The sequence below is a fragment of the Urocitellus parryii genome, chromosome 5 (genome assembly GCF_045843805.1).
Source record: "Urocitellus parryii isolate mUroPar1 chromosome 5, mUroPar1.hap1, whole genome shotgun sequence".
In the NCBI taxonomy this organism is placed as follows: Eukaryota; Metazoa; Chordata; class Mammalia; order Rodentia; family Sciuridae; genus Urocitellus; species Urocitellus parryii.
In genome coordinates, this window is record NC_135535.1 from 25,631,109 (window position 1) to 25,657,395 (window position 26,287).

At 34.0% G+C, this 26,287-nt stretch overlaps 1 protein-coding gene and 1 pseudogene across 4 annotated transcripts in view; both read left to right on the plus strand.

The window, feature by feature from the left end:
* Positions 1 to 26,287, plus strand: part of Cep83 (centrosomal protein 83) — a 117,100-nt gene that overhangs the window by 57,385 nt on the left and 33,428 nt on the right. For 3 of the 4 annotated variants that reach the window (XM_026397031.2, XM_026397048.2, XM_077798380.1), the window contains exons 6-10: positions 8,984 to 9,235; positions 11,226 to 11,357; positions 22,658 to 22,772; positions 24,320 to 24,464; positions 24,578 to 24,727. In XM_026397031.2, the coding sequence (XP_026252816.2) occupies positions 8,984 to 9,235; positions 11,226 to 11,357; positions 22,658 to 22,772; positions 24,320 to 24,464; positions 24,578 to 24,727 (794 nt within the window). The remainder of the gene's footprint in view (positions 1 to 8,983; positions 9,236 to 11,225; positions 11,358 to 22,657; positions 22,773 to 24,319; positions 24,465 to 24,577; positions 24,728 to 26,287) is intronic. The other variant, XM_077798381.1, reaches the window with a different exon arrangement.
* Positions 14,571 to 14,670, plus strand: LOC113190036 (U6 spliceosomal RNA; annotated as a pseudogene).

Below are 26,287 nucleotides of genomic sequence, written 5' to 3' on the forward strand. Positions count from 1 at the left end.
TGGGTTATGAACTCCCATTTTTACCCCAAATACAAATTGCAGAATCACATCGGTTACACATTCACATTTTTACATAATGCCATATTAGTGACTGTTGTATTCTGCTACCTTTCCTATCCCCTGCTATCCTCCTTCCCTATCCTATCCCCTACTATCCCCTCCCCTCCCATCTTCCCTCTCTATCTCATCTGCTGTTGTTCAATTCTCTCCTTTTTTTTTTTTTGGCCTAGGTGATTGAATTGGTAGACTGAGTGTAAGATCAAGAGTAGTAATTTAGTAAGGGAAGTATTAAAAACTCAGGGCAGAGAGGCAAGGAGCATTAAATCTGTGAAAAGCCAGCAAAGTGACAATATATAGCAACAAGTTGCTAACATTCTTTTATCATGCTATTTAAATTGAGTTCTTCCTTGACAAAGGAAGTTCTGTGTATGTAAAATGTCAGGTGAGAAGTCAATATTCCTGTAGCAAAAAGAAATATGTTCCTGAGTATGGGAGTGCTTTATTTTCTTCTTCTTACAGCATGGTTGCACAGAATTGATAATGTGCTTCTGGTTCTGGTCTTTATCCTCACATACACCAGTAGACATTATAAAATCTCTCAAAATAATTTCTTTCCTCATAGGTTCTGAAGTTCTAATTGGTAGTCCTGCCTTAGTACCAGATGGTTCCTTTGTCTAAAATATTCCAAGTTCTCTGACTTCTTAAGATTACTCTGAATCACATCAAACTTGACAGAAGTCTTCCAAATTAAAATGAAATTGCCCCCAAAGAGGGAATTCTTTGGGATTGATTTTGGCAGCCTTTTAGAAGGCCTTTGTGAAATTTTACTTATTAAAGACTTTTGGTCTAGCATGAAGTTTAGAATATTTCAAAGCCCAAACTTTTTATATGTAAAATTTTCAAATGTTTAAAATGTTCATTTATTGTGACCGTGGGAACAGATGACTTCCATTTGCATCAATGTTCTCATCTGTAAATGGTATCAGTATCTATCTCATAGAGTTGTGAAGATTTGATAAATTAAAATGAAAAAAGTACTTAGATAAGTATCTAGCACACAGTAGATACTCTTAAGGAGTTCGAGGGCATTTCTTATTACAGTGTGTGCCCTCCCCATCATCGTCTTGCTTCTAGCATTCAGATTGCTTGATTTTCAGGTTCTCTTTCCTTGGATTTTAAAAAAAATTTATTTTTTACTAGTTGTTGTATTCATCTTTCTTTTACTACTTCCATTCTTAACAGTAAGTCTCATGGCCCGAGTAAGGCATTTGTTTTGTTATCCTTACTCTCTTTTGTTCAATCAGGATAGAATTCTTTTAAACACATTGAATATCACACAATGATATTTAATGTTTCTGGGGGCATGTGTAGGGTTTTTTTTGGGGGGGGGTATTTGGGATTAAACAAAGGTTCTTTACTGCTGAGCCCTGGCCCAAGCCTCTTTATTTTTTATTTTGAGGACAGGTCTTACAAAGTTGCTTAGGGCCTCGATAGGTTGCTGAGGCTGGCCTTGAATGTGTAATCCTTCTGCCTCGGCCTTTTAAATTGCTGGGATTACAGGTGTGTGCCACTGTGCATGGCTACACGTATGTAGTTTTAAGAACTGCTTTCCCCCATTACTATGTTTCTCTTACCAGGAGAAACACTGGAATAGAAGGGAAGGAGATGTTGACTTCTCAAATGAAATTAAAATATAACTTTGAGGGCTGGGTTGTGGCTCAGCAGTGGAGCGCTCGGCTAGCCCTGGGTTCGATCCTCAGCACCACATAAAAATAAAGAAATAATTAAATACATATATATATATTTGAACATGTAATTTAAATGAAGACTTCTTAGTATAAATAAATAATAATTTTTTAAAGATATAAGGATGTGGTGGCACACATCTCTAATCCCAGTGATTCAGGAGGTTGCAGCAAGATGATCTCAAAATCAAGAAGGCTAGCTTAGCAGTTGAGCAAAAGCCCATCTAAAAATAAAAATTTGAATGAACTGAGGATGTAGCCCAGTGAGGAGTCCCTCTGTGTTCAATTCCTGGTACTGCCAGGAAAAAAAAAAATATCAACAACAAAAAAACAACTCCACCATTAATTTAGAAAAAAATCAATTATAGCACATAAAAGGAAAAAGAGAAACAACATAATGAATCATTTTATTGGTTTTTTTAAGGAATATAAAAAGTTAATGTAGTGATTTTAAAAACTGAGATTTGAGAACTTGAAATTTCATGTGCAAAATGTTTGCCATAATGCCTGACTCAGTTAATGCTATTACTTTCTTTAGTGCCTGACAGTATTAATCATCGTACTAATTAATATACTCCGTTGAATTCTGTCAATTAGATAATTGTTGTTCCCACTTTTATAAAGAGGGAATACAGAAGCACTAAGAAATTGGTCCAGAGTCATAATAGCTAGGGTGACAGAACCAGTATTTAAATCTAGATAGTCTGGGGATTTCTATTTGTGGTCCTGATGGCATAATGTAGACTGGATTTACTTTAAGTATCTAATTAAAAGTGGAAAGTAATGTAAGAAACAATGGTTTTTCAGACATTGGAAAATAGGCAGCACAGGGCAGTGATCTCCAAGAGAAAGAAAACAAATGTGGTGAACTTTAGTTGACCTGGCTTATGTTCTAGAAGGACTTTACAGGCCATTGTGTTGAGGGAAAAACCCAAATTGAGTCCCATGGTCTTTGAATTGAAGAGTTGGAGTTCAGTATTCAAGAGGCCAAGGCAAACAGATTTTGAGGGGGAGAGTATTGGGAGAAATCTGAAATTCTGCAGATAGTAACTCTTGAGACTTAAGTTGAGTACTGATTAGTGTGCATGTGTGTGAGAAAACTACAGAGGCCAGAGAATTGAAAACAGTGTAGAAGGAACAAGCCCTCAATTTCTTATGGGACTGGGTAAAATGTATGTTTCCATCAGCCAGTGTAAAGACACTCTAATGCATGGCACATTGTATAAGCTGTAGACATAAGGCTATTCTGCTTCTGCCTACTAGGTATACATGCAAGATTTGAAAGAATCAAAATGTTTCTAAGTATCTTGTTGGGCATGGTGGTACACATCTATAATCCCAGCTACTTGGGAGGTCCAGGCAGGAAGATAGCAAGTTCCAGGCCAGCCTGGTCAAATTAATGAGACTCTGTCTCAAAATAAAAAGGATGGATGTAGTTCAGAAGTACAGCATTTGCCTAGTATGTTTGAGGCCCCAGGTTCAATTCCCAGTCCCACCAGAAAAATTAAAAGTTTCTAAGTAGCTTAACTATATCCCCAAACAAAGATCGAAAAGTCTATCAAGGAAAACAAAGAGCCCAGCACTGACAGAAACAAACACAAAAATCACTGGGCAACTAGTAATTAGGTTCCCTGGTGAATTGTGCCAGACATTTAAGATAGAATTTATGTCAGTTCTCTATAATGTCTTCTAGAAAATAGTGCCAGAAGGAATATCTTCTAATTCATTCTGTTGAGGTCAGCATTATCCTATTATCAAAAGGGATTCCCACCTGGTTAATAACAAGGGCTCCCACTCTCTGTCACGATGTCTCTGGAGATCATTTGGGCAGCCTGGGTTTCCTCCCTCTACTAGCGTAATGTCTAAGAAAAGTTGTCTGAACAGAAAGAAAATGATTAAAGAAGGAACCTCAAAATATTAGGATGAAAAGACACGGTAAAAAAGCTATGGGTAATAGACTTTAGCCTGCCTCATGGGTTTTCTAAATTTTGTTTTAATGGTTGAATTAAAAATTACAACACAGTCTCATGTGGTTCTATGGGGAAGAAATATTTAACACAAGTTTCACTGAGAGAGCAAAGTAAAAGAAGTAAAGTAAACTAAAATAAGTTATGTATGTATATGTAATATAAAACCTAGAGCAACTTCTAAGGAACTATTAAGGAGATACATTCAAAACAGATAAATTAAATGGTATCCTGAAAAATGTTTAACCAGGAAGATAGGGAAAAGAAAACAGAAACTGTAGAGAAGAAATAGAAAATATGACAACATTTTGTTGTGATAAATGTAAATGGCTTAAAAACACAAATTTAGAGTAGCTTAAAAAAATGACCCAACTCTATGTAGTCTACAGAAAGCTCCAAATACAGCAATATAGGTAGTCTGTAAGTAGATCTAGAAAAAGATATGATGTAACTAAAAATTAACAGGAGGCAGGAATTAGTATGTTAATATCAGAGTAGACTTCAGAACAAAGAAAATATATTTGTCATTATATATTGTAAGCCAGTGAGGGCAAAGGGAGGTAAAATTTCTGTACATCACTCAAACTAATAAAGTGAACCCAATTTTATATGGATTCCCTCATTTCCACAGTGTAATTATATATAATGACAAATAGGTCTGTCCAACTAGAAGTCAGAATATATACCAAACAGTTGCACAATATGTGAAACAAAAATTAAAAACTAAAAAAGACAAGTCTACATTATAATTGATAACTTTACAGCCATCACAACAATTTATAGGAAATTAGAAATAAGGGAGAATGTAGAAAAAATTACCATTATCAACCAACAGAATCGAATTAACATTTACAGAACATTCCACCCAACAAGAGCATCCAAGTGTATTCTTTTAAAATGCCCACTGAATGTAAGACAGTATTATCAGCTATCAAATAAACCTCAACAAACTTATAAGACTTGAAATTATACAGTGAGTTTTCTGACCACAATGCAAAGTAGAAATGAATAATGGAAAACTAATAGGGAAGTCTTTAAACACTTAGAAATGAAGTGACATATTCAAATGATTTGTGAAAGAAAAAGGAAATTTTAATGCAGAACATTTTGTGACATTACATTTCAAAAACCATATTGACTGAAAATGAAAGTGTAACATAAAAATTTGGGGGACAAGACAAAGCAATATGAGAGGAAAATTAATAGCACTAAATGACTGAATTAGGAAAAGGGATATAGCAAGTCAATAATCTGATCTCCCACTTCAAGAATCTATAAGAAGTTTATCAAAAATAAAATCAAAGCAAGCTGAAGGAAGGAAATAATAAAAATAAGAACAGAAATCAATAAAAGTGAAAACAAAAAAGAATCAAAAGCTGGTTCTTTAAAAAGATTAATAAAATAGAAAAACCTCTAGGAAGACTGCCCCCCCCCCCCCGAAAAAGGCAAGATACAAATTATCCCCCTCAAGAATGAAACATAGTATCGTTCACAATCTTGCAGACATTAAAAGGAATACGATAATCCTACAAATAATTTTACTGATATAAATTTGATAATGTAGATGAATTGGTAGGCAGTAAGAAGTAATTTGAAAAAAGCCTATAACTGGTTTAAGGTAATTAAATTTATGTGCGTGTGTGTGCTTATTTATTTATTTATTTTGGGTGCTAGGAAATCTAAGCCAGCGCCTTATGCATGCTAAGTGTGGGCTTTTCTAATGAGGTATACCTCCAGTCCTTTGAATTTATAATTTTAAACATTCCCAGAGGGCTGGGAATATAGCTGAGTGGTAGAGCGCTTTCCTAGCATGGGCAAGTCCCTGGTTCAATCCCCAGTACTACAAAAGTAAACTAACAGACCCAGAAAGAATGATTTCGTTGGATAATTCTGCTAAGTGTTTAAAGAAAAACTAAACCTGGGGATGGGGCTGTAGCTCAGTGGTAAAGTACTTGGCTTGCATGTGTGAGGCATAGGTTTGATCCTTAGCACCACGTGAAAATAAATAAACATACTGTATCTTCATCTACAACTAAATAAATATTTTAAAAAAGAAAAGAAAGAAAAACCAAAACCAATTCTACACAATGTTTTCTAGAAAACAGAAGAAGACAGATGTTACCACTGGAGGAAACTAAGTGAAGGGTACACGGAATCACTAATACCTTCAGTATTTCCTTACATGTGAACATATTGTTTATCTGAATAGAAAAGGTTGAATTAAAAGAGTAACAGAGGTGAGAAGATATTTTGTGTAGAACAAATATAAGAATGTTAACATTTTCATTTTGGAAATAGTAAAAGCCAGAAGAAAGTATATCAATATGCATTTATTATATTTTAAATACTGAAAGATAAAGAATGCTAGGCAGTTTGATTCCAGAGCCTGTATGTTTATCCATTTCTCTGTGCTACATCATGAGGGTAATAAAAACAAAGATGCGGCAATTAGATGCACTACTGTTCTCTCTGTATGCCTCAGGGCAGTAGAGTGATGCTACCAAACTATGAAAAGGAAACTAATCACTCTTTTTAGTCTCTGATCGCTTTCTATCCATTTCCTGTACTTAAACAACTTTTGGAAAAGTAAAACTGGTTGATACATTGTCTTATCTGTCAAGCAAGTTGTTACAAGTAAAGGAATGTAGGCAACTGCAACATAGGCAGATTTGGATAAATATCATAGAAGAGAAATTCAGAGAAAGCCTTTTGGAAATTTAGAGAAAGATTTGAGAGTACAACAAATAGATGACATCAAGGAAAATGACATATGAATCTGATTAAGAGTGGAAGCAAAGGAAAGAAGTGAGGATGTGTCCGAGATCTGTAGTGAGATGATGACACAGATTGGTGTCATGGCAGTGATTGAATAGAATAGGTTCTGCCAGTGTAGAGGTTTTGTGTTTGCTTTTCTGCTAGGTTGTATCCTTATTAGCTAAAACAGTGTCTGGTACATACTAAGACTCAGTAAATATTTATCATGTGAATGAATAAGTAAATACAGCAGTTAGAAGGCAGTGATCACCAGTTTTGGTTAAGAGTGATTTGATAGTGAATTCCATTTTGGGAATTATAAATGTGGAATCTAATCAACTCTGCCATAATCTAGCTGTCATCTAGTCTTACTGCTGCACCAGTCACTTCAGCTATGACACTCAAAACTTGTGGAGAAAACAATATAGGATGTGTGCTGGTTAAGAACTTTAACTTTGTGATCCTATTTCTAAAATAAGGGCTACAAGAAAAATTGGTGTTACTGTTGATTTTATTGTAGAGTGCTTAATTTTGTGCTTGATCTATAGTAAGTACTCAGTTAAGGGGCACCATTGCCTGAATCTGGGTTATATATTAATTCCTAATCTAAATGAGCTGACATACCTTTAATAATAGCATATACTGTATTTGGAGCTGGGTTTGTAGCTCAAACATAGAGAGCATTCACCGATGTGCATAAGGCCCTGGGTTCATCCTCCAGCATAACCAAACCAAACAAAAAACCCCTTGTGTTTGAGTTACCCCATGAAAAAGCTAAATAGCATTTTAAAGATCATCCAGCCCAAGCTCTTCATTTAAACTGAAAACAGAATAAAAAATATGACTTGCATAGTCACACAGCTATCTGAAGAAAAAAGTGGAGGAAAAAAGTAGTCAAGGACCAAACCCTGAGGGTAATGGTTACATGTTGACATGTTTTCAATAATTATAAAGTGGTATTATTTATAATTTTGAATTTAAAGCATGGGAAGAAAAATAAGAGAGAAACACTAATGAGTTGGTTTTTGAGGGGTTAGCTCTGAATGCTACAGGTACTAGGTAAAATTTTATTTTCTGGGAAAACCAAACAAAACATCTGCCTACTGGATATAGCTCTACCTTTATTTTCCCTCAACATCTTTTAATTCAGCATGTCCCAAATCAAACTTGCAGTCACTACCAGGTAAAACTAAAAAGGATCTTAAGAGTTGTCTGTAGTTGTCTTAAGAGTTGTCATTTTGCAGATGAAGATCCAGTCCTTGGGATGGAGATCTCTTACTTCTTAGACACATTGATAACTCTGTAAGCAACCAATTAGTTGTCTCGGACCATTTTTGCCTAGATCCTAGAGTATTCCTTTAGGGTCCTTTTGGCTTAGAGTGAGCCTTCACAGTTCATCCTGGCTACAAATAGCCTCTGGTCTTGTTTTGTTTTGTTTTGGTGGTGCTGAGGATTGAACCCATGGCCTTGTGCATGCAAGGCAAGCATTTTGTCAACTGAGCTAAATCCCTGGTCCTCTAGACTTGTTTAGAGCAGCAGATTACATTTTTTTTTTTAAACAGCTGAGTTCTCTGCTCATGTTGAATCATATGAGGCAACCCAGTATATGAAAAGAAACTAAAAAGAGTAGTTGATAGAGCTGGGATTGTAGCTCAGTAGTAGAGTACTTGCCTACCATGTATAGGATCTAGGTTAGATCCTCAGTGCTGCAAAAACAAACAAAACCCCTGATGGTTAACAACAGAGATTTGATGGTGATTGAGATGTAGATAGTTGGAGAGATCATGAAATGGAAAGAATGTGTTCTATCCTGATTGCTTGGTCCTTGATCTCCAGAGATGAGGAGGCTCTAAAATGTCAGACATTAGGAAGCCACTTAAAATCCACTGATTTGTAGACCCAAGGGGTCTAGCAATTGTTGAGTGACAAGATCACTATTTTGTCTGCTCTACAAGTTCTTATGTGACTTTAATTCATATCCTGGAGTAACAGAATTAAGAAGTAAGCCATCATTACAACTAGGATTTAAATAAACTCTCAACTATTATTTTAAAACTTTCATTGATCACATTTGTATTTATTTATACAGAAAGCAGCTTTTGTGTGAATTAATTGTACTAATATCAACATAACCTAAGAATTACTGTCTTGAACCTTAGGAGCAGTCAGTGCACAAACCCCTATCATGTGACTTTTAAAACACTTGACATGTTTTCAATAATTATAAAGTGGTATTATTTATAATTTTGAATTTTAGTCAGAAACTGATTAAGCCCTGTACTAGCATCCTGGGAGGAAAGAGGAAAAATAGGACAAAGTCCTTGCCCTCAAATTTGAGTCATGCTGAGTACAGAATGAAGAACGTGACAGTTTAGGTTTTTTTTCTTTTAACTTCATTTCTCCACCTGAGTTTCACATTGTGCAGTTTTTAATTTTAATTTACTGCCTTATAAAGCATGTTCATGACTAAAAATTCAATAATTTAAGCTTGTATGCTTTCTTTCAAATTATTATTAGATTGCAAGACTGGAGAAAGATAAAGAAGAACTACATAACCAGCTGTTTAGCGTTGATCTTACAAGAGACACCAAACGAATGGAGCAACTTGTACGAGAAAAAGTCCATTTGTCTCAGAAATTAAAAGGTTTAGAGGCTGAAGTAGCAGAATTAAGGGCTGAAAAAGAGAATTCTGGTGCTCAGATAGAAAATGTCCAAAGAATACAGGTGCGACAGTTGGCTGAGATGCAGGCTACAGTTAGGTCTCTGGAGGTAAGGTTTTAATTGCTTCCCGGTAGAGTATGGCATAGTTTTTAAAAGTGCAGTTGACAAGCCTTTGATTTTAGAACATAAATGTGTGCTCACCAGTCTAATGCTGACGCATTTGTGGAATCCCAAGAGTATGTGTTCTTTCTGTAAAGAATAAAGCTATTGATTCATAAGCAATAGCTGTGCTGCCACATTTACAAAGGGATATTTATTCTTGGGGAGTCTAACACCTATTTGAAATGATATAACTCTTATAATGCCACAGAATAGAATATGCAAAGTCTCCCCAAATTTATTCAACTTTCTCAAGGCTAAAATCGTCTCAAACCAGAAAGAAAAATTTCTTTTGGGTTTATAAATTCCTTACCCTGGAATTTGAAATCTTAAGATCATAATTCTTATTCGAGCAGAATACCGTACTTGCATATCTTAAGACAGCTCTGGCCAGAGTAATAAAATTTAACTTGTCTACTAATATATATAAGCCTTTACTAAATTATTTCTTAGTTCATTAGAGAAAGAAGTGTTGGCAGTCAGTTGGTACTTTTGGAGGTATTACCTTATGTAAACTCTTGGTTTCCATCATATTCAGACACTCTTACTTCTCCTAGTATTAGATGCCGGAAGTATAGCAAAGATATAATTTAACATTTTGATATAACTTGTACAGTCCCAGTGTTCCTCCCCTTTGGAATAGTTGTGAAATGATTTGGGTTGGAGGGAAATTATCAGATACCTAGTTTGCAGTTAAAAATCCAATATCTAAATCGAAAACGGTGATTCCCCTGACCCCACCCTCTCCCCTCAACAGCCAGCAAGCTGTTACAAGGAGTATATTGTTATATTTAGAAGTCACTTTTGGTTTTTGGATAAAGCCTCTGTCAGTATTTGCTGGTCTCCTGAATTAAGGCTATCAGTATTATTGGACTTAGACATGAGGCAGTTCAGCGTGAAATTATTTATGTTGCCATTCTTCTTCTTTAACATATTTACACAGTGACAGAATTAAGTAGGACAATTGCATTTGAATGTAGTAGATGGTCCCAGTATGAATCTTTTCATCAAGGTCATCAATGAAATGAGTATTTTCAGAGCAAGTTGAATGATGACAAAAGATGGATTCTTTGGTGACATTTTCAGAAGAACCTGTGTTTAATTTTATTTGTCAGGTGAAATGAAAATGAGCACATGATAAACATTTCTTACTTCAGCTTTCTTGGCTGTCATTGTAACCAGAAAGTATCATTTTGTATTTGAAGAAAACTTTTTTTCTGAATTATTTGTTGACCACAATCTTTATCATATTTAGCACACCTATGAAATGAGATGTTTTAAGACCAATGCTTATCCTTTAAATACCAAACATTTTTATTTTTTTGAACAGAAATAATTTTAAAACCTTTTAGTTTTCCTTCCCTAATAAGAGAGAACTTTAAGTATTTAACAAGAAGAATTTTGACAACTTATAAACTTCAAGAATTATGTGATGAGGTCAAGAACTGTTTTGCTCATGCCTCAAAAGTTTCAGATTAGTTGAGGATTTTACTACTTGTCTCTTCTTCTCTTAAAAAAAAAAACTGTTGATTTTGAATTTTGAATTTTCACATCGTACTGCTGTCAGTGAGCTTTTTTCTTCTACCTTTTAATATGCTTTTTTCATAACCACTTTGGTCTTGAACCCCCACCCCCAAATGTTTGTAAATTATGTCAGCTTTCAGAGTAAATGGGTATCAAATGAGTGCCATAAGTACTTTCTCTCCTGAAGGAAGTTTATACCTTTTTATACTTTATATTTTTGTTGCTTATTTCCTGAAGCAAAACCTTTTATTTCACTTCTACCAATTTGAGAAAACTCTTGTTACTTTGGAACATGTTACAGTTGAGGTTTTGAACAATTTTTTGTATGATCATACATGAATTGTAAATAATGATTATTTCATTTTGATATGCTAAACATTGTGGACAATTTTAAAATATTTTGTTTTAATGAAAGGCTGAAAAACAGTCAGCTAAGCTACAGGCTGAACGTTTGGAAAAAGAGCTACAATCAAGCAATGAACAAAATACTTTTTTAACCAGTAAATTGCATAAAGCTGACCGAGAAATAAATACATTGACCAGTAAGGTAAGTTGTCTTTTGTTTTTGTTTCACTCTTTAGAATGCCTGAGACTATATAATGATTTAGGGTTTCCTTGTTTGTTTGTTTGCTTTTTCCTATATTGGGGGTTGAACTTAGGGTTCTATGCATGCCAGGCAAATGTTCTACCACTGAGCTTTATCCTCCCATCCCTTATTTTTTTAATTTTTATTATTATTTTTTTAATTTTGAGACAGGGTCTTGCTAAGTTGCTCATGGTGGCCTTGAATTTGTGATTCTCCTTCTTCAACCTCTCAGTTTTAACTGGGCTTACAGTGTGTACCACTGAGCCTGCTAGAAATTTTGTTTGTTCTCTGTATTTCAATGTATTAAATAATGTCAATAATGTATGTAAATAATGTTTTTTTCTCTATATTTTAATCTTTTTTCATCATACCATTGACCGAAGATGTGAGTCATCTTATGCTTCTATTTCATTAAGCTTTTTGCTGCACAATTACAAAGAAATTTTGTGTTTAGATGTTTATATGTTGAAACTATTTTTATCCTGTCATTCTACCTTCATATAGAATCTGACCAGTTCTTAAACCTCTACTGTGATTACTCTAGTCCAAACCATGAATTGCCCTATGCTCAGTTTTTATGCTAGCTTCCTAATTGCTCTCTTGCTACCCATGCAGATCTCTGTGTGATCTGGCTCCTGCACTCTTTCCACAGCCATCAGCATCCATTTTCTTCCCTGTTTACTTTACTTCTGCCTCACTGGCCTTCATGCTGTTCTTTGAAGATGCTCACTTCTACTCAGAGCCCTCATGCTTATGTCCCTGACATAGTCTCACCTCACATATCTACATACATACTTCTTCTTCTTTTTCAGAAGTCACTTGAGAATCTTTTCTCATATTTACTTTGTAAAACAAATGTATCTTCCTCCCCCCCCCCCGACTTATTCTCTCATCTTCCTAACTTGCTCTATTTTTTATTCATAGTTCTTAATACCATATTTACTGTTTTTTAAATCTCTTCTACTACTTTCTCTCTGAAACTTGAGTATTTTTCTTTAAAATGGAGTACCTACCATAAAAAAGTTGTGGCAAAAATTAAATGAAATATTATGAATAAAACACTTAGCCTAAGATCTAGCAAATAGTCTCTGAATTATTAATGGTTATTATTAACTGTTGGTGTATTTCTAAGAACTTGGAAATAAGATTGGTTTCTCAGTCAGTGAAATCATTGTATTTTCTGTAAGGACAGAGTTACATAAAGTCACCTTAAAAAACAAGATAGCTTTATCTACCACTGAGCCACAACCCCAGCCCCTCCAGTTTGCTTAACTTTTAAATGGGATAATAACTATTTCTTACTGGATTATTGTGAAAATTAAAGATAGTATTCAATACAATAAATAGTACATGGTGATAAACATGTTACTATCAATGATTGTGTATTTGTGATATCCTTAAATAAGAAAATACCATGAAGAATATAGAATTCTGAACCCATGGGCTAGTTCTGTTCCTCTGTCAATAACTTTGTGTAACTTTAGGCAAGTTACTTGGTATCATTTGGGATCCAATTTCCTCATAGGTGAAATGAAGCATTATTTCTGCTGATCCTTAAGAATCCTTCTAGCCTATTGTGATTGTGTAGATCCTACTAGAAAATAAATTTGATTTCTTTCTGGTTAACTATAAGTGGACTTCATACATTCAGCAGATATATCCTGAATGCCTACAATAATAGAGTACATACAAAAATAGGGGTAACACACAGAAGTAAATTTAGATTATGTGGATTTGTCTCAAGTTTTCTTTCAATTTCTGTATAAGTTATTTTCAATTTTGTAAAATAATATTGAGTATCCAGTATTTGCTACATATCATTCTGGACCTAAGGAGCCAGACTGGACTGCTGGAATCACCAGAACTATATGTGTAGCAACAGGATGTTAGATATGCTGGACTTCTACTGTAGCTTCTAACTCTTTTGGGTCACTTTTCCTGCAGCACGTTTTACCTGAGCTTGCTGGCTCACCTGTGTGCTGACCCTGGTTGTCTTCTCTTTTCTGTATATATACCCTCCTCTATTGCTCTTTCATTATAGAGTTAAGAGCATAGATGATTGCTCCTTCTTTGTTGAAGGAAGAACAGCAGTTTTAGTATAGTTTTATTTATTTTGCTGTGCTTGTTTATTAACACATATTGCTAAGAGTTGCCTGTCTTTAAAAGTACATTTGCATTATTTTGCATATAAATGGAGTTTTAAATACATCCTTCAAATTTAGACAAAGCAAGTTTCCTTTGAAATTTTATGTAAAACAATTCCATGGAAGAATAAATTTTAAAATAATATTTCAAACATGACTATCACAGTTTTCTTTGCAACTTGAAATTTTCATCAACATTTTGCACTTGTAGCAAATGGTTGTTTGCAATGCAAAAGAACACCTGGGGTGTGTTTGTCAAAGTTATTCAAATTTGTAAATGTTAGGTTTTAAAACAGAATTATGTCAGTGTCTTAGATTAAAAGGTGTTAACATACATGGCCTGAAAATGATGACCTTAAAGATATTTCACATTCAGTGAAGTAAATGCATCTAGTTATCTCATTAGGTTTTTGATCTTGGAACTTCAATAAGATAGTTTTAAGGGAACCATCCTATGGTCATGCTTATTAGCCAAGTTAACTCAAATCTATTGCTTGACATCCTATCCAATGTTCTTTTAGTTTCAATAAGTTTAGTTGAGAATGTTTTCTTATTTCAGCAAATCTCAGGGTAAAATGAATAAGAAATAGGTGTTTATTTCATAATTCTTCGTGAAGTTACCATGAAATGAATTAACACTCTATGAAATAAGATGGCTCTAATTTTCCACCTCATATTAAAGGTAGCTTTAATGTGGTTTATAATGAACTGCTGTGTCATTCTTAACCTTTTACAGTTAGTATATAATAGCAAGTTATAATCATATTTGTCACAGTGATTGTATATTCATGGTAATTGTATTTTTTTTAAATTTTTAAGCATTTATAACTTAAATTGTCCATGAAAATTATAATATAGTAAGACCCAATCACAGTGTCTTTAAATATTAGAATAAATATAATTAACTGCTTTCATGTAGTTATGAGACTTGCTTTTAATAGAAAAGAGCTTCAAATCTGAGATTTAAAAATGTAAAACTGATATCAGCATAGGTAGCCATTTTACCTTCACTTAAAAGTTGTCAGTGTGTGCTCACTTATCCGTGCATGTACTAAAATTGGAATGCTGCAGAGATTATCATGGCCCCTGCACAAGGAGGACACACAAATTCTAAAGTGTTCCATATTTTAAAGATGTAACAATGAACTTAGAAAATACAGGAAGTGAAAGATATTTCAATATAGAGATTCTAAAAAAGAACCAAACAAATTTTGAAAATTAAAGAATTGATAACTTCAGTGGAAAGAATCACCAATAGATTAAATGGCTTTGAAAACAGATTTTCAGGCCTTAGAGACAAAATATATTATCTTGAAAATAAAGAAAGATGTTGCTGGGCATGGTGGGTCACGCCTGTAGTTCCGGTAGCTCAGGAGGTTGAGACAGGAGGATCAAGAGTTAAAAACCAGATGCAACTTAGTGAGGTGCTGAGCAACTCAGTGAGACTCTGTCTCTAAATAAAATATATAAAAGGGCTGGGGATGTGGCTCAGTGGTTGTGTGCCTCTGCGTTCAATCCCCCTTACTAAAAAAAAGAAAAAAAGAAAGAAAAGTTAAGAGACTATGACCAGAATATCCAAGAAATCTGGAGTAATGTTCAGAGACCAAATCTAAGAATCATTGATGTAGACAAAGACACTGAAGTGCAAACTAAAGGAATGCACAACCTATTCAATGAAATAATATCGGGGAAATTTCCAGACCTTAGTAATGAGATGGAAATTCAAATATAAGAGACATTTAGGACCCCAAATAAGCAAGACCAAAAAAGATCCTAAGAAGCATTATAATTAAAATTCCTGTTGTAGAATAAGAATTTTTAAAGCCACAAGAGAAAATCAGCAGGTCACATTTATTAGTAAGCCAAATAGGATTTCAGTCAATTTTTCAGCCCAGATCCTAAAAGCCAGGACAACTTGGAATAGTATATATGAAGTCATAAAAGAAAACAGGTGTCAATAAAGATTACCATATCCAGCAAAACTGTCCTTCAGAATCGAAGTGAAATAAAAACCTTCCAGGACAAGCAGAATCCAAAAGAACTTATAATCACTAAAGCTTCACTATAAAACAAACTCAATGAACTATTTGATGAAGAATAAATGAGGAATAAAAACGAGAGTGAGCACAGGGATGAATCTCATTAGAATAGTCAAGGGAGAATCAAGTTTGAATTAAGCATTAAAAATAAAATGGCAGGAAATAAAAATCTTCTCTGTAATAACACTGAATGTAAATGGTCTAAATTCTCCTATCAAAAGACATACCTTGGCAAAATGGATTAAAAAAAGAAGACCCAACAATATATTGTTTACAAGAGATTAAACTTAACATGCAAAGACATCCATTGGCAGAAGGGAAAGGTGGAAAAGGATATACCATGAAATTGGAGACCAAAAGCCAACTGAATTAGCTACTCTCATATCAGACAAAGTAGATTTTTAAGCCAGTATTAATCAGAAGAGACAAAAGAAGGGCAATGTATGCTGGTTAATGGAATCATCCAACAATAAGATAAAATGGTTGTAAATATTTGGGCCCCAAACATCAGTGGACCTACGTACATAAAACAAACTCTTCTCGATATAAAGAATCAAATAGACTACAATACAGTAATGCTGGGTGATTTTACCACACTTCTCTTACCATTAGTTAGATCATCCATACAAAAACTAAGACTCTTCAGAATTAAAAAATACCGTTATTCAAATAGACCAAACAGACATCTATAGAATATTTCACCCACTTCTCAGCAGCATGTGGAACTTTCTCTAAAATAGATCATATTTAATAAATACAAAAAAGAGATAATGCCTTGATTTCTATCAGATTATAATAGAATGAAATTAGAAATCAGTAAGAAAAAACCATCACTTTAATACCAGAAGATTACATAATATACTTTAAAAAAACGTTTTTAGTTGTAGACGGACACAATAACTTTTAAAAATTTATTTATTTTTATGTTATGCTAAGGATTGAACCCAGTGCCTCATACATGCTAGGCAAGTGTTCTACTGTTGAGCTACAACCTTAACCCACATGATCAAATTTTGAATGAATAATGGATCATAGAAAGAAATCGGGAGAAATAAAAAAATTCTTAGAAACAAATTGTTATGGGGCTGACATCTTCCGAGAAACTGAGGCAATTCAAAGACCCTCTTTCAAGCCCAGATTTCTTGGTACCAGTACCAAGATATTTGTAATCCTTTTCACAGACCAGATCCCAAAAGATAAGGATAATTCTTCCTAACCATAAAACCTGTAAAAATGATTAAGATTCCAATTAGAATCAGTCAGCATGGGCCAAGGGATGAGAGGTGGGAGGGAAAGGGAGTGAGAAGGGAAATTGCATGGAAATGGAAGGCGATCCTCAGGGTTATACATAAGGACATATAAGAGGAAAGGAGGGGTAAGACAAGATAATACAAATCGAAGAAATGATTTACAGTAGAAGGGGTAGAGAGAGAAAAGGGGAGGGGAGGGGAGGGGAGGGGAGGGGAGGGGGGATAGTAGAGAATAGGACAGACAGCAGAATACATCAGACACTAGAAAGGCAATTTGTCAATCAATGGAAGGGTAACTGATGTGATTCAGCAATCTGTATACGGGGTATAATTGGGAGTTCATAACCCACTTGAATCAAATTGTGAAATATGATGTATTAAGAACTATGTAATGTTTTGAACGACCAACAATAAAAAAAAAAAAATATCTTGGGTTTCTCTTATCAGCGTTATTTCCTGCCTGCATGTCCTTGCAGATGACAGGTAGTTTGCTGAGGAACCTGACCTGTCCTGTCTGCTTAGGCCAGGCAGGCTGAGATACATTGCTTTTAAGCAAAGAAAGTTTGTGGGGGTCCGCATAGTGGGCCCATTTTATAGAATTATTCTCTTAACCTTGTGTTCCCAACAGCCTCATCTGTCTATTCTCTAACAAAATGAGAATAGAGATGCAATGTATCAAAATCTCTGGGACAGTAGGTAAGAAGTTTTAAGTGGAAAGTTTATAGTCTTTAGTTTCTACATTTAAAAAATAGATTTTATTCTCTATTTATTGCTGAGTAATATTCCATTGTGTATGTGTGTGTGTGTGTGTGTGTGTGTGTGTGTCTGTGTGTGTATCACATTTTCTTTATCCATTCATCTACTGAAGGGCATCTAGGTTGGTTCCACAGTTTAGCTATTGTGAATTGTGCTGCTATAAACATTGATGTGTCTGTGTCCCTGTATTACGTTGTTTTAAAGTCATTTGGGTATAGACTAGGGAGAGGGATAGCTGGGTCAAGTGGTGGTTCCACTCCTAGCTTTCCAAGGAACTGCCATACTGCTTACCATACTGGCTTCAACAATTTGCAGTCCTACCAGCAAGGTATGAGTATGTCTCTTCCCTCACATCCTCACCAACATTTATTATTGTTTTTGTTCTTAATAGCTGCCATTCTGGCTGGAGTGAGATGTAATCTTAAAGAGTAGTTTTGATTTGCATTTCTCTAATTGCTAGAGATGTTGAACATTTTTTCATATATTTGTTGATTGATTGTATATCATTTTCTGAGAGGTGTCTGTTAAATGGATGGAGCTGGAGAATATAATGCTTAGTGAAGTTAGCCAATCTCCAAAAACCAAATGCCAAATGTTTTCTCTGATGTATGGAGGCTGATTCATAATGAAATTGAGAGAGGGAGTATGGGAGGATTATACGAACTCTAGAAAGGGAAAAGGGTTGAAAGGGGAAGGGGGCATGGGGGTAAAAAAGATGATTAAATGAGATGGATATCATGACATGTATGAAGACACAAATGGTGTGAATACTTTGTATACAACAGAGATATGAAAAATTGTGCTCAGTATGTGTAATAGGAATATGTAATGCATTCTGCTGTCATATATAACAAAGTAGAAAAAAAAATAGAACCAGAAAAAAAAAACAGAACCATTTAATAATCTGATGTTATACCCAAGGCCCTAGAACAATAAACTATTTCCAAAGAACAATAAACTATTTCCAAAATCAATAGAAGAGAAGAAATAAGATCAAAGTTGAAATTATTGAAATTGATGTAACCAAGAGTTGGTTCTTCAAAAAGATAAACAAAATTGATAGATAAACCCTTAGCCAAACTAACCAAAAGAGAGAAGACCCAAATCAGAAAAATTATAGTTGAAATAGGAGATATTACCACATTTCTGAAAGAAATCCAGAGGGTCATTAGTTTATTTTGAAAATGTATACTCCAGTAAGCTGAAAAAATCAAGAAGACATTGAAAAATTACCAGACACATATGATCTACCCAAAATGAATCATGATGATAATAGAAAATTTTGCCACTACTATAAAATGTCAGCTCAACACTGTCACATATTGGTGCAGGCACTGACTTCCTTAACAAAACCCCTACAGTACGAGAAGTAAAACTGAGAATCAAAAGTGGGCCAGTATCAAATTAAAAAGCTTCTGTACCACAGAGGAAATGAGCCCACAGAATGGGAGATCTTTGCCAGCTGCTCCTCCATTAAGGGATTAATGTCCAGAATATATAAAGAATTTTAAAAACTTAATACCACAAAACCAAATAATCCAGTTAGTAATGGACAAAATAAACAGATACTTCTCAAAGAAATAAAATGGCCAACAAATACATGAAAAATATTCAACATAACTAGTAATCAGAGAAATGCAAATCAAACCTACACCAAGATTTTATCTCCAGTCAAAATCGCAATCATCAAGAATACAAATTATAATTTTGTATAACCCTGAGGATCAACTTCCATTTTCATGCAGTTTCCCTTCTCTCTCCCTTTCCCTCCCACCTCTCATCCCTGTTTAATGTTAATCTTCTTCTTCTCTAGCTCTTCGTCCCTACCCTGTCCTTAGTTACTCCCGTTATATCAATGAAGTCATTTGGCATTTGTTTTTTAAGGATTGGCTAGCTTCACTTAGCATAATCTGCTCTAATGCCATCCATTTCCCTCCAAATTCTATGATTTTGTTGTTTCTTAATGCAGAGTAATACTCCATTGTGTATAAATGGCAATATGTAAATCAATGGAAGTGTAACTGATGTGATACAGCAATCTGTATACGGGGTAAAAATGGGAGTTCATAACCCACTTGAATCAAACTGTGAAATATGATATATTAAGAACTGTGTAATGTTTTGAACTACCAACAATAAAAATAAAAAAAATTAAAATAAATAAAAAAATTTTAAAAAAAGAATATTACTCAGCCATAAAGAAGAATTAAATTATTGCATTTGCCAGTAAGTAGATGAATCTGGATACTATCATGCTAAATGAAATAAGACAATCTCAAAAAATCAAAGTTTGAATGGTCTCTGTTATATATGGGTGCTAACCACTATGTGGTGGGTTGGTAGGGAAAGAATGAATGAAGTTCATTGGATTAGATAAAGGGGAATGAAGAGAAGGAGGGTAGATAGGAATAGAGAAGACAGTGAAATGAATCTGACATAACTTTCCTATGTTCATATGTGAATACACCACAGTGAATCTGAACATTGTATACATCCTATTTAGAATAAGATATATTCTATGCTTGTGTAACTATATAAAAATAAATTCTATTGTCACGTATAACTAAAAAGAACAAATTAAAAATAAACTTAAATTGGCCTAAAAAAAAGAATACAAATTATAATAAATACTGGTGAAGATGTGGGGAGAATAGGTACATTCATGAACATTGTTGTATAAATTCATACAACCACTCCAGAAAGCAGTGTGGAGATGCCTCAAAAAATAGGAATAGAACCCCTATATGACCCATCTATCCCATTCATCAGTATATATCCAAAGAACTAAAATCAGCATGCTATAGAGAGATAGGTACATCGTTTGTTTATAGCAGTGTATCTCAGAATAGTCAAGTTAAGGAACCAACCCAGGTGCCCATCAACACATGCTGGTAAATGAATGGAAATGGAGAATATGCTAAATAAAATGAGATTCAGAAATTTCATCATCAAATGTTTTCTCTCATGCAGAAGCTAGACCAAAATAAGGTGGGGAGGTGGGTGGAAGTGAGGAATCTTATGAAAATAGGAGAGAGTTCACTGGAGCAGAGGAAGGGGATTGAAGGGAAGTGGGGAGGGAAAGAAGATGAAAGGAATTGTAGAATGAAATTGTCCAAATTATGCTATGCATATGTATGAATATACCATAGTTTTATGTATTTCTATAAAACACTAATTTAAAAAAACTGAATTAATGGAAGGAATGCCAGTAGAGAAAGGGAACAGGGGGATGGATGGAGGAGGGGAGAAAAATGGGAAGTACTGGAAACCTAAGTGAAGCAAAGTATATTCCACATTTGTATTATGTATAGCTATAATGCACTAATTTAAAAAATGCATACAAGATAATTTGAAAGGCTCTATTATTGTGATTAGTGGTATGAAGGCAGTATGATACTTGGTTTTTATTTATTTTCTTCAGGTATGGATTTTGTGTGAAACCTATCCCTTTCAGTATTTTCAGGACCTTTCATAGATGGAATTCCTTCCAATAAAGACACTTCTGTTTCTTATCCTTTTCTTTTTGGCTCTAGAGCCTCTTCCAGATTTGTATCTAATACCCAACTTTTTATTGTAGGGTTTTATTGGATTCATAAGTAAATTGTCCTTGACCTTCCTTTTCTTACCATCTCACATTTTATATATTTGACTTTTATGTATTTGTAGTTTTCTACTTTGATCACACAGTTTATTAGTATAATAATATTAGTTTATCTAAATTTTATATCTGTGTTAAATTCTAACACCACTATTCCTAATTTTAGAAATGCCTTAAAAGGTAGAGGCTATAGAAACTGTTAATAGTGCAGATGATTGGAAAGAGAAAGATTACTGTTGTACTCCCGCTTCTAAAATAGTGCTTGACACATAAACAGTTGTTCAGTAAAGATTTGTTGAATGAATGAATGAATGAATGAATGAATGAATATTTGTAAAGATTAATTATTTAGAAAGTGTCAACAATTATTCATATTGAGCTGAGGCTTTAAAATATTTAGATTTTGGGAGTCTGGAGCTCTAGCCCCTGGGGATAAAATAAAGATAGAACACTTGCCTAGCACACGTGAGGCCCTGGATTTTATACCCAGTACCACAAATAAGAAATAACTAAAAAGAAAGAAAATTTTGATAATATAGAATTATAGTAGATTTGTATGATTTATACTGGTTTCTGCCCACTATTTAGTCACTGAATTCAAATGTTTTTTCGCCCCTTTTATAAGTTTCTTGCCTCTTGTTTACGTTCAGTTTTTTAATCTAAGACATTTGCAATTAGAGTTTACCATTCTAAAACAAAGTTACTTATGCTGCTTTCAGTAGCCAACAGAATAAACAGCCCTTTTGTATGACATATGAAGTTTATTCCCTGTCACTCACAAAAAACCTGCCTCCCTCTGCTCTATATGTCACATCTTGTTTTTAGAGTAGATTACTTGGTGTCATACCTATTTCACAGTTTATATTTTATTCCTTCCACCTGAAAGGCCTTATTTCTCCTTAAGTTTTTTTTTTAATATTCAGTTTTTAGTTGTAGTTGGACACAATACCTTCATTTTATTTATATGTGATGCTGTGGATCGAACCCAGGGCCTTGCACATGCTAGGTGAATGCTCCACCACTGAGCCACAACCCCAGCCCCTCCTTAATGCTTTTTTAAAAAAACATTTTTTTAGTAGTAGTTTTATTTACCTGCAGTGCTGAGAATGGAACCCAGTGCCCCACATGCTTAAGCAAGCGCTCTACCATTGAGCCACAACCCCAGTCCTCCAATACTTTTTAAAAGGAAGTTTGATGTATGTGGTTAAACTTTTTAAGGCACATGTCCTGATTTATGTCCAGGTGACCCCACCCAGATACTTTTAAAGAAATGCTCACTTTCAGTAGGAAAAACAGTGTTCTTGTCTCCTCATTACAAATAGTATTCAAGTATGGAATACCTTTCTTCCTGGATGGTACTTGCACTCTATAATCTGCTGCCAATTTTTTTTTTTTTCATTTACACTTGCTTTTTGGTGAGTACTAAATGGGAATAAAATGACCAATAATAACTTCAATTTCTAATTATCAACAGGTAAAAGAACTTAAACATTCAAACAAACTAGAAATAACAGACATCAAACTGGAGGCAGCAAGAGCTAAAAGTGAGCTAGAAAGAGAAAAGAATAAGATTCAAAGTGAATTGGACGGTAATATATGATTCCCCATGCTTTTTACTAGTTTTTCGACATGAACTCAAATTGTTAATATAGATAAACCTTAATGATTATTTCCAGATTCTCAGATTAATTGGATTTCAACCTTTAAAAGATATGGAATGTTATTGCATGTATGTTGACTGCTCATTCTTTGACCTGACTTTAAAAAAAAATTGATCATGTGTTGGTATAAGTTATTTGATTAATGTATAAACTAAATAAAACTTTGAAATGGGATTCTATCTTTCCTGGGTTTATAATTTTAAATCTATTTTGTCATATTATTTTCCGAGGGCATTATAAGTCTAAGACCAAAAGGAAGAAAGTTCTAATCCTGGATTTTTAATTTTTTATTTTTTTTAAACACTAGGTCAGTTATTGAAGCCTAATTCAGTGTAGTCTTGTTCTTGTGGTCCATTCTAATATTCACATGACTCATCAGGATTTCTCAGAATTTGTATGGCTTCTAATTTTGTTTCTTTTTCTTTTTTAGTTGTAAATGGACACAACACCTTTATTTATTTATTTTTATGTGGTGCTGAGAATTGAACCCAGTGCCTCACACGTGCTAGGCAAGCACTCTACGACTGAGTTACAACCCCAGCCATGGCTTCTAATCTTAGATTTTTCAAATAAGCTGCCCTTGGGGTGTAACTCTGCTTGAGTTGGTCTGTAATTTCAGATGGAGGTTAGATTGAATGCCTATTCTCATTATTAGTTTCTATGTAATTTTGACTTATAATTTTCCTCATTTAAACTAAATTTTCTTAGAAATTTAAATTTGGGGATTCTGGTTTTACTTTGAATTAGATAGGAATTTGATTTAGTTATTCCATGTATAAATATTGTCTGTTCATCAAGAGGAAGATTTGAAATTCATTGGACAAACTTGAAACTTTCCTTGTTTTTTATATTTCTGCTAGACTGTAGCAATTTTGCTGTAATCTTAGGTTTGAAGGACTTTGTGACTTTTATTTGCTCTGTTTTCAGCCATTTTGTTATGATGCTGTCTTAGGGTTAGTTTACAGAAGTCCTTCAGAGGTGAAGTAACCAAGTGTCTCTGTATATCACACAGGTTGATGATATTTCTAGGTTTAAAAATTCAAGAGAGGGGCTGGGGATGTGGCTCAAGCGGTAGCGTGCTCGCCTGGCATGCGTGCGGCCCAGGTTCGATCCTCAGCACCACATACCAACAAAGATGTTGTGTCCACCGAGAACTAAAATAAGTATTAAAATAAATATTAAAAATATTAAAATAAATATTAAAAAAATTCAAGAGAATAAATGTTTATTTACCCTTTTGAGAGTTTTTTTTTGTATGTATGCATGTGTTAAGAAGTAATGGCAGAGAATAAACTCTGAGTTTTAGTCTGTTTCATTCTTATTTTTAGAAAGTTTATCAGTGGCTTAAGGATCTTTGAGAATGTATATCCAGAGAGACTTTCTAATTCTTTTACTCACTTATGAAGGCTGTTAATTGTGATTTTTCATCATCGCAATATTAACTATAGTATATTTTTCTCTTTGAAAAATAATAGGATTACAGTCAGACAATGAAATCCTCAAATCAGCTGTTGAATACCACAAAGTGCTATTAGTAGAAAAGGATCGTGAATTAATACGTAAAGTACAAACTGCCAAGGAAGAAGGTTATCAAAAACTTGTAGTATTACAAGGTGAAAAGTAAGTGCTTAATTACCTTAGTTTGTATTAAATCTTCTTGCACATGGAAACATTTTACTGTAGCATCATCTTTATTGTAGTTCTTGTAACATAATTATCATCTGTTGTTTTAGGCTAGAACTTGAGAACAGATTAGCAGATTTGGAGAAAATGAAATTGGAACATGACGTCTGGAGGCAATCTGAAAAGGATCAGTGTGAAGAGAAATTGCGGGCATCACAGATGGCAGAAGAATCGGCCAGAAGGGAACTTCAGAGTATCAGGTTATGTATACATGTATATTTTTAATTTTTAATTTTGAAATAGTTTCAGAGATAACAAAATGTGGTAAAAATGGCCCAGAGATTTCCCATGCACACCTCACCTTGATTCCCCAAGTATTAACATCTTATATAACCATGATACAGGGGTCAAAACAAATTAACAATATAATCCAGAAATCAAATGTTAGTATTATCAAAAATGTTGGCTTTATTTAAATTTTACCAGTTGTTTCTTTGTGTCTTTTATCTGGTTCAGAATCAATTCCATACATTGCCTTTATGTAATTTCCTTTAATCTGGAACACTTTAGTAGAGTGCTTGTTAGTATTTACATATTGTCTCTCAATTTGGGTTTGTGATACACCTTTAATTGTTTTTAGTTGTAGATGGACAGAATAACTTTATCTATCTATCTATCTATCTATTTTTATGTGGTGCTGAGGATTGAACTCAGTGCCTCACATGTGTGAGGCAAGCACTCTACTACTGAGCTATACCCCCAACCCCTTGTAATACATTGTTTATGAATAAATTCAGGTTATGTATTTTAAATCAAAATTGCACCAAAGTCATGTATCCTCAGTGCACGTATAAGGAAGTTTTTGATTTGTCTTCTTTACTGATTATGTTCACCTTGACCATGTAGTTATCATAGTGTCTGTCAGATTTTTCTTCGATATAATTAGTGTTTTTCCCCTCTGTAATATATAATCATAAGATTTCTCATATAATTTTTTGAGACTATTTAAATATTCTCATTGTACTTTCTCATCAAACATTATTAATTTTAGCATCCTAACATTACTTTAGTATCTGCTAAAGAAGTTACAAATATGAAGAGAGACAGTCTAGAATAAACTCCATGGTGTTGGGGTAGAATTGGAAATATCAATGTAAATTCATGATTATAAATATATATACACATAGAAAAATAAAGAAATGGATGTAATGTGACTTGGGCATACATAAATAAATCTCATCACTCAGTTCACTGAAAGGGCCTAGAAGCAAAGTTTCTCTAGTACCAACAAGCACTCTTATTAGATTAGCTGAGATTTCATTTTCCTATGCCAGCCTCCAATATAAAAATAGCCTTAGAGAAATGGCTAGTAATAGGGCTAGAGAAAAGAAAGTGAAAGGGAAACCTAGAATATCCTGTGATATCAGACAATAAGGAGAACCTCAAAAGATGGGATTATATCAAAAGGACATAGAATTCAACTTGAAAAAAGTCTCCAATTGCCAATTATATAACCCATAGAGGAAAATAAGAATCTGTTAGTCCATACTAGTATAGAGGAGAAGGGAGAAGCTCTTCCTTTCAAATTCCAACTAATAAATGTAGAAAGAATGATGAAAATAAATAGGAAAATCACAATTTAGCAGATATTAATGTTTTCTTTATGGTATAATATATCGAGACCACAACTAGGATAAGACAAAATGAATAGCCCAGGATGTAAAATTTAAGGAGTCATTCACTTTCGTGTTCCAGTGTTACACTTATAGGATCCAGGTAACAAGGACTTACATTTTCCACTTGGACCTTCCAGTGTTTGG